Source organism: Apteryx rowi, unplaced genomic scaffold (genome assembly GCF_003343035.1).
Source record: "Apteryx rowi isolate R43461 unplaced genomic scaffold, aptRow1 scaffold_356, whole genome shotgun sequence".
In the NCBI taxonomy this organism is placed as follows: Eukaryota; Metazoa; Chordata; class Aves; order Apterygiformes; family Apterygidae; genus Apteryx; species Apteryx rowi.
The window spans coordinates 416905-431666 of record NW_020450041.1 but is presented as its reverse complement, the minus strand read 5'-3'; the positions used below and the strand labels follow the sequence as shown (position 1 = coordinate 431666).

Genomic DNA, 14762 nt, shown 5'->3' with positions numbered 1-14762 from the left:
CCCAGGTTCCCGCCTACTGTGCAAGTGAAAGCCAGAGAATTCCAGGCACGGGGGAAGGAGCAGTGGGAGATGTTGTTGTTTTTAAGTTGGGAGCCAGTCCTTTGCCAAACCCACCTCCCGTTCTCATATTGTGCGATGCTGGGATGCAGCTACACACCCCTTTCTGCCTGGAACGCTTCCAAATCATTCCATTTGGCAGCTGTAAAAATTGATTTCAGTTTGGAAATGGCTCGTGCTTCTTCAACGCTCCACTGCTATTGGGATCTTAACTTATGCGGGATCAAGTACCTTGTTCTCTAAGACGCTGGTATCTTTTCTTTTGGGGGCTGTTCAGACTTGGATGACTGCATTGTGTGAGGCAGACACACATGAATTGCAAGCAGGGGTAATTTATTTTATTTTATTTATTTATTTTTACTTTTGGCTTGGATGACTTTTTTTTAAAATGCACCTTTGGAAAGAAAAGCGTGCATAAAACCATTTGCCTGCGGTGACTGGATGGCTCAGGGGTAACGGTGTGTTTTCCCGAGCCTATCTTCTAACATTTAGTAACTTAAACACTATCCGCATTGATAGTGATCAAGAAGTTCTTTCCATCTGATTTTTTTCGCCGAGCTAAGAGTGATGATCATGCCGACGTGAAAGGTAGGAAAGAACTGGAATTCATAGCATGTATAAGTCTTGTTGCAAGGAGCTAGTATTATTGCAAAACTAGTTTCGGCAGTGTCCAGAGCTATAGCTGTAATGAAAGGAGATGTTGTAATTCTCTTCCCTCTGCACAGCACCTTCTGCAACGCAGAGATTAATGTTTACAGGGCCAGCTCCTTGCACAGCAGCTGTGAACCTCTCGTGCTCACATTTTTCCTTTGCGTTATCTCTTGTGGAGCCTTTTGCATTTGTTTGCTTTACTCAAATTGAAATAAAAGCTCCCTCGGACAAAAACGTTTGCTTGGCCGATTGTTTCTAAAAGGTGAATTTCTTGTCCCCCTCTGCTGGTAGGAGGTTGTATGACCTAAAGTCCACATCAGCGCCACAAAACACCAGCAAATGGGGCCACTGGTCTCTTCGGGGATGCTGGACTCTGGAGTTATTTGATGGGAGGTGCTGAGGTTTAGCCCGGGTAGTAAGAGTGAGTGTGTGATGCTGAGCCCATGGACAGCATTTTCAAGACCTGTCCATTCTGGTGCCTTCCTGGCTTTCCCAGTTTGTGGAAGCTGGAGCATCTTCTCACACTGGAAAGGTTTAGACTAGGAATGGGATCACTGATTTGAACCTTGTTCCAGGCATTCTCAGGCTTGAGAATAACTTGAGTCTAAGACTGAAAATTGTTTTCTTGGATCCTTTCTTAGAGAAGACATGTTAGAAGAGATCTGTAAGACCTTTCTGTCTCCTGAGTGGCATCTGAGAATAGAAACTCTGAAGAGAGCTTTCTTGAACTAATTAAAAAACTTCTAAAAACTCCCAGACAGGTTTCCTGACCCCTCTCTCCTGTCTCAGTCAGTTTTACCGAGAGACTAGCTAGTACAAAGTGATGTAACAGGTTTATTACATAGCAGCAATGTTAAAAATGAACATGGAGAATATGAAATAAACCAGATTCAAAGATTTAGTTCTGGTCTCTGGGTAAATGTTCCTCTTAAGAATGTGGACTCATAAATCCTGATTTTTGTAGACAGGAGTCTTTCCTGAACATTAAAGTAGGGCAAAGTGGCCTTTGGATAAAGGGCTGATGCCTATAAAGTTTGCCAAATTGTTCTCCACAGCTCCTTCTAGCTAAGGAAGCAGATTTTTCCTTGCCAGCTCAGTACAATGAATTACTTTTCACAGTTTTTGTAGTTTTCTGGTAAAAGCTGAGCAAACAGATTTGCGTGCCTGCGGTGGTTCATTTCCAAGTCTGGAAGATTATGCTACTTTTCGAGGTCTTTTACTCCATGATCTTTCCTTTCCTATTCCCTTATATCCCTTGCTGTTACCTACAGAACAAAATGAGAGGTCATCTGTAGCTAACCCCACCACAGGATTGTAAATGGTGATCTATAAATGGGAATTGCATTCTGTCTTTCTGATAATTCCACAAAACGTGGAATTGTCAGTGCCTTGTCTGAGGAAAGTGCTCACATACATGTTTTAAAAGCTCCTAAGTCGCTGGAACTTGGGTACTCTCTAAAGTGCTTTAATTAATGTGCTTGAATTGAGCAAACTGCAGGCCCTCTCTTGGTTTGTCAGAGCAGAAGAATTATGCCCATGTTATAGACTGGGAAGCAGAAATGCAAGATGGCCCAAGCCTTTCTGCAAAGCCAGAGATGGAATCAGCAAGCCCCGACCTCTAACTTTTCTCTAAAAGGAGCTGCCTCTCTCTTCCACCTTTTCAGACCCCTAACTGTCCTGACTTCCCATATCTTCTTGTTTCTGTCAGTTCCCTAACACTACAATTACTTTGCTCTTTTTCAGATTAAAACTGAAGATCTCAGCGACTCCTTGCAACCTACAATCCCCCCAAGGTCAGGTCATCTTGTACAGGGTTCATCAATGATGCCTGGAAGCCAAATAGCAGGGGTAAGTGATTGTGCAAATCCAGGAATCCACAAGTCCTAAATGGCACTGGTCAATGAATCTCCAGAGAAAAGGCAGTTTTTGAGAGACACTTGCCAAATTAGACACACTTTTTGAAAGCAACAACAGGAAGCTTGAGGATATGATGGACCCTAAATCAGAAAAAGTGAATCTGTATGGGTGAAAGTCAGACTCCTCCTCAGCCTCTTTTGCAGCAGCCTGTAGACTTTGTGTAATGCCTTGCAAAAGGATGAAGAAAGTTTTACATGGATCCAAAGGCAGACTGGACACATCCTTGGAAGAGATTTCCTTTGAGGGTTACTAAGTACGCAAACCACACCATGGTCAGGAAATCCCTTGAGCAGAAAATAATTGGAGGCTGAGACAACACTAAGGGGAGGTGTTGGATATGCTTGCCATTGTCTTCCTCTTTCCTGAATGTCTGATTAATGCCATTGCTGGAGATAGGGTCCTAGGCTAGATTAACTCATGATCTGAACCAGCAGAGCCATCCTTAACTCTGTTAGATCCAACTGAGTTACACCGAGTTAAACCGGTGAAGAAATTTGTTCTATGCAGGATTTTTTTTAACCTAATGTAAAAAATGAGAGTTTAGCACCTAAGCCTTGTTAAATTCCTGTGGGACTGGGATTCTGGAGTAACTCTGGATCTGTAGCTCACCAGTGGGCAAATTACACTTACGCAGTTTATTGGCATTTAAAGGAAAAGTGGGAATGGGGTCAGGGAAAGTATAAAAGAGCAAGGAGTAGGGGAGCTTTATTGGAGCTGTGCAAAGAGCAGACTTTTTTGAGCTTTGTTGTTCCCTTTGCTTTTCGCTGTAGGATATGAGCTCTCTTCACACCTTGCAGCAGCTTGTATTGCTTCCTGGTCATATGCAGTCAGTTCCCCAATTTCTTCTCTCTCAGTCCCAGGCAGGACAACAAGGTAAGATCAATAAAAGCTGAAAAGGGTATTGTTATAAGCAGATATATATCTAGCAAGAACCTCCCTTCTCATGGCTGTTGCTTTGAATCTGGTCTGCTACGACTTTCCCAGCACGATTGTGTCTGTTCTCCTGTTATGTTACCAGACACATTTCACCCCCCCCACCCGCCCCCAATCTTCCCCTTGTGCTGGTTCCCACACCTGGGATGAGCTCTTGCACATGTAGATGCTGCAGGACGGATCCGGCTCCGGAGATGCTCCTGGCATCTGTGGCTTGTGCTTGTCAAGAGTGCCACCTTGGGGCCAGTCTTCGCAGGCCTGGTAGGGCACCCACCTCTGAAATTCAGGACAGCATTCAGTTGGGTTTCAGCAAACCAGCATGGAGCTTGCTCCTTGGGAGCAGGTGAAGCCTGCCCAGGGGTCCAGCCTCATTGGGTTAACACTATGTTCATTTATTCCAGAAAGCTAAGGAGTGGTTGAGATGATCTGAGTACTTTAGAGGGAGAGTAAACCCAGGGAAGGAGTTGAGCTGCTCACGTGAAAGGATGGTGCTAGCACCAGAACAACAGGTCTAACCTAGCCAGGAGCAACTTGGGGGTGGGAATGAACCGAGAGGTTTGAAACTGCCAGTGGTTGTTCCCAAATCTCACTCCAATTCATGGGGCTGGAGAGGACAGGAGACCTAACAACTTTTGAAATGGAGTGTAATCTCATGAATGGGATGAGAGAGTAAAGAGGACTAAATCCCATGCCAAAGAAGGTCCCTGTGTTTCTATTTTTATATGTAACATTTCTTATGGCGTTTCTCAAACCACTGAGACACAAGAATGCCCTTAGTGAAGTTTTATGCCTGCTTGTGGTGGGACAAACAGACCTTGATCTCATAACTTGATAGATGCAAAGGGACTTGGGTCCTTTGATCATGCCCTTGATTTATTCAGGCACAAAGGTCCCGCTGACTAAAATCTGACCAAAATTCATGATTAAGACAGTAAAATGTCTCCACCTTGAATGTAATGGTATATATGCTCTGAAAGAAAAGCATTATAATTTAGGCAAGTTGAATGGAAAACCCATTTCTCACTGACATACATACATAAACTTTTCTCTCTGCCAAACAGTGCTGAGTCATGCATCAAGAAACTACTCGATATATATTTAACAATAATCTAGGACTTAGTTTCTTTGAAATGGCATGGTCAGGATAATCTATTGCTAAACACCTGATTTATTCATGTGTGATAGGAAACATATTATGCCAGAAAACAGAACTTGCTTCCTTTTATAGTTATAATCTTTTCTGTTATGTGACTTCCTTTGGCAGTTATAACCCTTCCAACAGATGGTCACTTGTTTGGACATGATCTCTTTTGCTTCCAAACTTGATAAAGAATGGATATTCTGGAGAATAGCCAGCTCTTTGTACAAGAGCACTTCCATTTGAATAGACAATTGTCAAGTTTTAATGACCCTGTGCTGTGTGGATGCATTGGGACTGGAGAATGAAAGTAAAGGCATAGATCAGTTTTGTGGAATTGGTTGTTTGGCATAGATAGAGGTGGAGCATTCTTCATACCAGCAAGATGCATGAAGTGTTCCTGAAATGGTCCCTTGAACCGTCATGGGAACATCCTCAACTTTCCCTGAGTTCTGGCTGAGGGGTACATCAGTTCATGGATTTTTCTGGCCAAAGGGACTTGGTTGTGGGTCCAGCCTTTCCGGGATTATATGTTTTTTTGGTTTGATTTTAATGTTTTAAAACCACTTTTGAGACAGATAAGTTCCCAGGTCTGGCTCGTTATGCCCTGATCCAATTCATTGTACAGCCCTTCAAACAGCTGATGCTGGCATGCTTGCAGAAGGGGAAACCTGTGGTGTAAAGACTGAAGCAGGCAGCCAGGGAGATGCTGGGAATCCTTTCAGCCAAACTATCGCTGCTGAAGACTTCATCTTACAAAAACACAGCCTCGGTCTCATCAGTTGTCTAACCAGTGATTCCTGAATCCAGTCCATAATTTTCATTTGAGCTAGAGCTTAGCTTTTGCAAAGGTGTTCAATCATGATTTTAAAGTCTCCAAATGACAGAGCATCCGTCATGTCCCTAGGCAAGCCATTCCAGTGATTAATTACCTTCACTGTTAAAAATGTGCACCTCATTACCAGCCTGCATTTGAAATTCAAAGTTGCTCTAGCATTAGAGAAGGCTCCTTGAAACACCAATCTAAATAAATAAATGGGATCCTGCACATTCAGATCTAAATTAAAAAAGGAGAGTGTGAGAGGAGAGAGGCCCAGGTGAAATTCTAGAGATGATCTTTTCTTCCCCCCCCCTCCCCTGGCCTTTTTTAGTAGAAGTCCATAAATTTCTATAAATTTTCCTATTATTGTCAGTTACAATCAATAGAATATATTGACTGTTTCAAGAAAGGTTATAAATCCTCACTAAATTTTATAGGCTTCAACTGCAATGGACTTGCAGAACCTAACTAAATTTCTATAGAACTATACTTCTTCGGTCACTACTAAACCCTTTAGGACTTTCCCTGGAAGAGATATAGTCTTGTACATGGCAATTTGTCAACTAAACAATTACACAGTCTCCATAAATACTATTTTTTGTTAGTTTTATAGATTTCTCCTCTTTTTTCCTTTCATCATTTTATGTCAGTTTATATACTCCAAAAGAAATCCAATTTATTTGAAATACAGTAGGGCAGAAAAGAAAGGGTCAGATGGATTCAAAATGACACTTCAAAATGAATTGTATAATAGAAAGCAGAGTGGATAGGCTCATGAGATTAACAGTAAGATCAGGATATTTTTAATAAAATCAAGTGGCTGAAAGTTGAAGTTGGCTAAGCTTCTACTAGAAATAAGATGCACATTTTTAATAGCTACAGTAATTACGTATTGGGAGAAATCACCACTAAGGATGCAGTAAATTCTCTGCTACCTGGCATCTTTCTAAAAGTAAAGTTACATGTCTGTGTAAAAATATCTATGCCCCAGTTCAACCTCAGGCTAACAAGCTAGGTGCAGGGATCAGTGGGTGAAATGCTTTACCTATATCATTATTGTAATAATACCTTTCAGGCTAAAAAGCCATGAAAAGATCCTTTCCTTTCTCATAACCCAACTCGGAGCTATCCGCAATTGTGATGGCCAAAAGTCTGTTATTTGGAACAAGAACTGGTTGACGTTTCCCATTCAGAGCTCCTTGAGCCTTTCCTGTGCAGAGCACAGTATGATGTACAGCTGTCTGCATGCTGACGAAGGAGCTGGTCTGATCAAATGTCTCTCTTTTTCTCTCCTCAGCTTTGCAGCCAAACCTCCTTTCATTCCCTCAGCAACAGGGCAGCCTTCTCCTCTCCCAGCCGGGACCCAGCTTAGCATCACAGGTAACTTGCGCTCAGCTTGTCTGGGCAAGAGGTGGACTGAAGGAAACCTGGGCACCATGTTAGAGTTCACCAAGGAGTCCTAGATCAATGGCAAATTTACATGAAGCAAAATTCTCCTAATTCTGTGGTAATTCTAGCTCTTCTTCCCTCTGTCCCTCACCCCCATCCACAGATGCAGTCCAGCTTCATAGGTTTAACATGCCTTGCTCATGTCCAGGCAGTGAAAGAGGTTGCCCCTTTACATGGCTCTTCCCTCCCTCACCTGAGGCTGCTCTTGAAGGGCTGAGTAGTCAGACTACTTGAAAGTTGATATCTGAATGGTAGATATACTGTTCTATATCTGCTTTTCCATCACAGCACTCCTCTCTATTTCCATCCCTTGATCCAAGAGTTGCCTTATATGCTTTTTCCTCATTAAAATGTTCTGGCTCCGGCTGCTTGGTTTCTACACAGGCAACAGGATTCGATCAACAAAGCTCCTAGGTAGGAGGGCAAGAAACAAGCCTACCTACATGATATTTACCATGCTCTCTGGCACCATCCCCAACTGCCACATATGTGCACGAAGGCAGTCTGAAGCTGACCCCCTTTTTCTTTCCCTGCCAACCAGCAAAATTTGGGTAGAGGTTCCTGCACGGGACACAGAATCAGCTCAGCCAGCTTGTGGAGACTCAGAATCCAACCCTGTTCATCACACTGGCTTTGCTTTCTGTGGGCTTTCTTCTTCTGTTCTTGTGACTTTCTATGCATTTTATTTGTTTTTATGAGGCTGTGGGCCGTTCAGGACTCCCTGGCTCATCAGTTGAACCCCACTTGGATGTACCTCAGCACTTGCAAATGGCAAAGCACCTAACTCCTTCAGGAGCATCAGAGGAACCCAGTGACCTGGAGGAGCTGGAAAAGTTTGCTAAGACTTTCAAACAAAGGCGAATCAAATTAGGGTTTACACAGGTGAGCGGCATTGTGAATGGGAACATTGATGTCACTTGTGACATGGACATGTGGGATGGAGGAGTTTGTGGCAAAGGAGCAGATAGAGGAAGGGATGGATTAGATACAGATTTGCTTTCCTTGGAGCATCCCCTTGCAAACACGAGAAGAGGCAAGCCCTCTCTGATGTTTCATTGCCATGACCTCATTATCTGCAACTTCTTCAATATATGAAGGCTGGGGACCGTGGGGCAGACTCCAGGAGGAAGGAAAATCACTCTTTGACAAAGGCGGGTCATGGAAAGTAGGCTGCATCTATTCGGGAAGTGGTCTGAAATGTGGTCAGACAGCGGGAAGCTGTCAGGGGCGGTTCTCAGCTCATGTCATGATTCAGATCCTCTCCGGCAGGGCGACGTCGGGCTTGCCATGGGGAAGCTGTATGGCAATGATTTCAGCCAGACCACCATTTCCCGTTTCGAGGCCCTCAACCTGAGCTTTAAGAATATGTGCAAGCTCAAACCACTGCTGGAGAAGTGGCTGAGTGACGCAGGTAGGTGACATTGCTATGTACAGAAATGCCACTGGTCTTGGCAAGTATATGAGAGGATCCATCCAAGGGCCTCCTATAAAAACCAGGAATATGGAGCTACAGCCTTTCAGCTCCCTGTCTGAGCTGGTAACAGACTGCTTTCCTCTGGGTATCACACAGTGGGTTGCATAATAACCTGAATATCAAACCACATGTGTCCTTTCACTCTAGTAATACAGGCTTCGCATTGCAATTTGGTGTCTGGGGCAGTCCTTTCCTGCATCGGCTGTTGCTCTGTTGGATGGCCTGGGGCAATTCACTGGGCTAGTCCATTCAGTCCCTCCCTGCGTAAACTGGAAAGAGTAGGAAGGGATTCCTTTCAAAGCACTCAGATCAGCTCATGAGCACTAATTAGAAAAGGAAGATATTACTGCAAGGGGAATCCCCAGTAGCAACGGCATTGGCTTGGTATCCCACGGGCTGCAAACCAGCGTAGGAGTGGCAGTAGTCTCGTGCGCTTGACCCAACCCTTACCTTTCATTCATGAGTTACATGTTTGACCAATTTATCACGTCAGGAGGTGTCTCAGCCACATGAGTCTTGATCCCAGTGACTTAAGTCAAAACCTTTAACTGTGTGAAACTACATCATTCGAAAATGTATGGTGCCCAACAGAGCTGGCTGGATTAAAATTTTAGCATTCTCATTTTGTTTCCTGATTTGGACAAGATCATTGATGGATCTGGGACTGCTGAAGCAATTTTAATAATATTCTCCCTCAGAGGAAGGGTCCACAATCTAGGAACTTTTTGCTTATTTTAGGAATGGCCACAGTTCCCAGAAAGGATCTAGGAATGAAAACAAGTGATGATCTTCTTCAAAATCTCTTTTCCTATCCTTCTTTCTCCAGAATCTGCTCCTTTAGATTCTTCCATGAGCACTCCCAATTCCTACCCCTCAGTTAATGAGATGTTTGGACGGAAAAGAAAGAAGCGAACCAGCATTGAGACCAACATTCGTTCCACGCTGGAGAAAAGATTTCAAGATGTGAGGGGAAAATCTTTCAACGTGTTGTGAGCTTTCCCTCAGAGTTTGGCATTTGCCAAGTCTCAGTAATAGTGCTGAACCCTCAAAAAAAGAGATTTCTTCTGTGCTCATTGTGATAGCTGGTTAGAAAAATGCTTGAAAGGGTTAGCGGAAAAAGTCAAAGCAAAGAAATCAAACCGAGTTATTTCCTTGGTGAATGCTGTTTTGAAGAAATTGCAGCTCCATTGCCACACTTCCTTGTTCTCTTCCACTGATCCGTGCCCCGGTTCCAAGCCGATCTCCTAGCACGCACCAGCCTCTTCTCTTTGCGAGTTAAGGTTGTGTGTCATGGGAACTGGGTGGCCGCGGTGCATCACAGGAAGTGGAGGCCCCGTTAAGCAGGTCTTGTGCCAGCAGAGAGGGTGAAAGCAGGAAGGACCAGAACTAGTTACTCCAGGTGGTGCTACTGAATCATTTCAGAGGTGGAACCTTTTACTTTTCAAGCATCCAGATATTCAATGGAAATTGCAACAGAATGCAAACAGGACTTTAAATCAGCAAAACTAAATCACCCATTGAAAATTTTTCATCAAAATTCATTTTGACCAGCCCTCACTTTTTCTTGGTTTCTCCCTCATATCTGATCAAATCAAACTTTCCTCTGAAAGTTGTTTAAGAAAACCAAAGACAATCTTTGTCAGGTTATTATGGATACCTCATTTTTAGCTAGTATGAGGAGTTCTGTGTAAGGGGAAATATGTCTTGGCATCTCACTGTTAGGTGTTTTTCTCCCCTCAAGTCTCCAACACAGATCAAAATCCATAGAGCTAAATACTATTAAATGCACCAGAAAATAAGTGAGTTAAAAAAAAGGATAAGTACTATTATTTGCATTTATAAATGAGGGATGGAGGAAGAAAGAGAGGAAATGGCTCTTCTGAGATGGTTCAGGTAGGTGTACAAACAGTGCCCAGAGCTCATGTGTCCTATATAGTCATAACAAGAACGCCAGTCATTAGCTTTCCCTCAAGCAGTGATTGAGGGTGCTGTTAAGATCAAAGAGCTTGGTGCTTTATGCAATAACAGGGCCAGGTATAGTGATTTGTCACCACTGATTTCGTGAAACTTTATGCTGAATAAGAGCCACTTTCTGGTTCACAGAACATAATCTCCCACCCAAATATTTACTCTTTGCCTTAGAAGCAAATTTTCTCCCTTCACCAGTTTGCAGCCAACCTCACTCTTGTCCTCCTGCCTTTCAAGCAGCAGAAGCATCCACTGATGTTGTAAGCTAGAGCTCTTCAGGCCTTTCTTTAACCTCATGCCCTTTCTTAGCAGAACCCCAAGCCCAGTTCAGAGGAGATCTCCTTAATAGCAGAGCAGCTCTCCATGGAAAAGGAGGTGGTTCGGGTCTGGTTCTGCAATCGGCGCCAGAAGGAAAAACGGATCAGCTGCCCAATGCCATCCCCCATTAAATCGCCCATCTACAATTCCAGACTGGTGAGAGACATTGGATTAAGGGGATCTACAGGCTATCCCAGACAAGAAGGGAAAAGGGTGGAGTGAGACACGATGGCTTGCTTCAGAAGGAAACAGGACAAGACATTTCCTTGTGGGCACAGGTCCCTGAGTTCCTGCATGCCCATCCCACAGTCCAGTGGGCAAATACAGCTGAAGTAGTGGGTAGGGATGTGGCTGGGCTTGCCAAGGATTGGGCATATACTCCATGTGCCAGTCTGGCTGGAGTCTCATGGCTTCATTTACAGAACAGAATTTTTTATTCTCATAATGAAAACAGTAGAAAGAAAACACAAGTTTCTCAGAACATACAAATCACTCTAATTATACGCTAATTTATCCAAGTAGGAGTGCTATCCCAAAATATTTAGCCTTAAGATTGGTAAATAAAAGTTTTTCAAAACTAGTAGGGGAGAAATCAACCTTCTAAGGAATAAGAAATACATCCAGTCATCTCAATGGGGTTGCTAACTCTGAAGCCTAATGATTGCCCCGCAGTTTGTTGTTTTGCATATGTGCAGAAACACAGAATACACTTCAGTAGCATTATTTGTCCTTTTCATATGTTATACATTCATGTTTTGATGAGCATATTTTTATTGCCAGTAAGGATCAGGAAAAGAGAAACTGCTGTAGGAGTTAGCGAAAGGGTGTCCTAGTAATTTACTGGCAGAGTGGCTATTGTGGATAACAAGCTACTATTGTGTTTCTGCTACTTAATAGGTTTCTTCCATGTATAAAAGTGACAGGAACCTCCCTGCAGTATTTTTTGTGCTGGAGCACATGTGAATGGTAGGGAGAGAACATATTTGCAAGTGTTATTTTATCTTGAAATCTTTTGGGTCCATCATGCACGTTGTGCAACAAGTGGACAAGTGGGCAATCAGAAGGCAGGCAAATATCACAAGAAGTTTGGTCACTTATTGCATAACACATTTGGTCCAGAGTTGCAAAAACAAAATGCTGCTGGCAAGCCATGAATTTTTAAAGCAGTAGCTTTAATGAATAGTTTTCCTGTGACTGTGTCATATGAAGTATGTGCTTGYTCATCAGTCATTCTGAACAACGCATCACATGTAGAGTACCACAGTGGAACAACAGATGCCCCAGGCTCCCCTTGATTACAGCCACCCAGTTACTAATTGTCACCTGAGAATTCTCACCCAGAAAGGACTCCTCAAAGGAACAAATGAAAAGCAATTACTGGTGCCCAGGACCTGGCTGAGAATATCCAGTCTGAAACATCCAAAAGGCAGTGCCTCCTACCAGCTGGGCCACAGCGCTTTCAGAAAGTCTGGCTTGGGTTTGATAACGTCAGGCTGTTCAGAGCTGAGCCATAAATTCAGGCCGTGCATGTGTAAGACTCATTCTGGTTTCTTTGCATGGGCCTGGATATGGGAATTGTGCATGTGCACTGTAATATGGATAGAGGTGTCTGTGGGAGTCCCAGATGTGTGTAGATAAGAAATCTGTCCGGGAGCCAGCACACTCTAAAGGGAATGTGAAAGGAGTGGCATTTTGTGGTCTACAGCCTCACAGTGCCAACTGCTCACTGCTTGCTTCTGTTCCTCTCCAGGTCTCTACCTCAGGGTCCTTGGGGCCCCTCTCCGTCAATCCAGTGCATAGCACCATGCCCGGGACTGGTAAGCCATGACAAACCGGTGTCATGTCCCATTTTCTTCCCTCCTTTCTTTGCTCTTGCTCTGTGACCTGTTAGTTTCTAAGCCATGATTACAGGCTACTCTTATTAAGGCTCTTGGGTTGGGCCAGGGAAAATAGCCCCGCATAACTGGTATACAAGGGGTATGAACCGCCAAGTCTTTCTCTTGTCTGGAAGAAAGATGTGGAAAGCTTCCTCGACACAGTATTATTCCCAGGATAATCCTAGGCAAATTTTACTGGGATGTTCAGGTTTGGGAGCCAGGGACACCCAGAATTCAAACAGGAGAAGTGCTTGGGGATAGGCTACTGCATTTCTTCAGCCGAGCATTGGCAGAACCTCCTTCTGGAGGGACAATTCATTCTAACAGAAATCATCCGCTAAGGAGAGGACAGTCCTGGAGATCCCCATCCACTCAGTGGTCAGGGCGCACATTCAGCTTCCTTGCTGCTGCAGGGTGGGCAGTGAATCAGGAAAGCGATGGGATGGATACAGGATGGTGGGAGTGCTTAGGCTTTGGCAAGAAAGGAGAGCCCAGCCTCATTCTGCTTTCTCCTGCTACACAGTAACATCCTCGTGTTCCCCTGGGAACTCCAGCAGGCCCTCATCCCCCGGCAGTGCGCTCCATGCCAGCAGCCCCAGCACAGCCCAGAGCAACTCCAAAGCTGCAATGAACTCATCTGGTTTCAACTCTTCAGGGTAAGGCAGTGGGGTCTCTAGCTTACTCTTTGGCAAGGGCGTTGGAGGGCTGGGGAAAAAAGCAAGGGGATCTCAGAGAAGGACATCTGGGCCTTAGCTACTGGAGTGATATGGAGCTACATGGTGCCATGCTGTTACCTGAAGCTTCACACCTAACCTGAAGCTTCTTGGGAAATGGCTATTTTTTTGCTTCAAGATAAATAGAAAATCCAGTTTTGCCTGCAACACTGATCTTGTTTTAAAAACAAAAAAAATCTGGATGGAAATACATAAGGACTGTTCTAAACTAATTCCTTGTGCGGGGGAAGCAGAGGAAGCCTTATTTTGCTGTTTCTTTTTAGATAACCTTCTCCACAGCGAGGTTTCTCTCCTGCAGTGCCATCTGGAGAGCACTGTCACAGAGTAATGATTCCACAGTGGCAGATAAACAGGGACGTTGATTTTCTTCTTTAGAAGAAAAGAAGCATCTTCTTTAGATGCTACAAAAGTGTTAAGCCGCACATACGAGCTCAGAGTCCCTCTAGCTATTCCACTGAACATGCCTCTGCCACAGTCTGTGCTGTTGAGGCCTCTCTGCACTTGTAGTTTCTGCTGCTCACTGCACATGACATCAAGGATGCTGTATTAGTAGAAAACCAACCAAGAGTAGAGGGCGTTACCTGTAGCTGTTGGGCTTTCTGAGTCATGGATCATCCCGTGCCATGAATCAGACCTCCTCTTACATGGAGGAAGTCCAACCGCCATGTAGTACGTGAAGTCACGAGCACACTGGAAGGTGTCGCTTAGAAAGACAGGGGCTTGCTGTGCGCTTCTTAGAGGAGCAAAGGGTCATTTGCTGACTGCCAAGTCTAAGTAAGGTTGCAAACAGAATAACAATGATGTTTATTTCAAGGGAAAAGGTTAACAATATGGCAACTGTAGCTCTTGTTCCCTGTGTTGCAAACAGATCTTGGTACCGATGGAATCAACCTACCTACCTCCACTGAGATGACTCCTCCATCATGCATAAAAGGAGCTCTGACTCCTAGCTATGGACCTGCTTCTCTAGGAACGATGCTTGGGGCAACATCCGGCGTTCCAGTGCCTTCAAAATGCAGCCAAATGAAGGTCTTGTTTAGGGGAACCCAGAGCAGCAGACCTCTCCAGGGACTCAAATTGCAGCTGACCTTCCCCAAGGATTCTCAATGCCAACAGTGACATTTTAATACTTTTCCAGGCGTTCACTTCAAGAATGATCCCTTGCTTAGCACTACTAGCATGAAACACTGCCCTCTGCTTGCAAATCTCTGCATTCACACTGGATTGCTTGGCAATCTCTAATCTGGAAGGATTTCTATGTCATGACCATCTTTTCCCCTCACTCATTTCAGAGCTTCCCATAAGAAGGGTCTGTCATGATGTTACTGTCACGCACACATACCATAAACCCCCAAACTGAGCCGAGGTTACCCAGTTCATTTCACCAGAGACCTGCGTCTAGATGGTATTCAATAGACTTCCAAGG

At 44.2% G+C, this 14762-nt stretch overlaps 1 protein-coding gene across 1 annotated transcript in view; it reads left to right on the top strand.

Annotated features, from left to right (window-relative positions):
• The window catches only part of POU2F3 (POU class 2 homeobox 3), a 42748-nt gene extending 27986 nt beyond the window's left edge, over nucleotides 1-14762 (top strand). Inside the window, exons 5-14 of the mRNA XM_026073012.1 lie at nucleotides 2452-2556; nucleotides 3396-3498; nucleotides 6814-6896; nucleotides 7665-7847; nucleotides 8235-8376; nucleotides 9266-9402; nucleotides 10720-10881; nucleotides 12476-12542; nucleotides 13126-13258; nucleotides 14205-14762. Of these exons, the coding sequence (XP_025928797.1) occupies nucleotides 2452-2556; nucleotides 3396-3498; nucleotides 6814-6896; nucleotides 7665-7847; nucleotides 8235-8376; nucleotides 9266-9402; nucleotides 10720-10881; nucleotides 12476-12542; nucleotides 13126-13258; nucleotides 14205-14244 (1155 nt within the window). The 3' untranslated portion in view covers nucleotides 14245-14762. The remainder of the gene's footprint in view (nucleotides 1-2451; nucleotides 2557-3395; nucleotides 3499-6813; nucleotides 6897-7664; nucleotides 7848-8234; nucleotides 8377-9265; nucleotides 9403-10719; nucleotides 10882-12475; nucleotides 12543-13125; nucleotides 13259-14204) is intronic.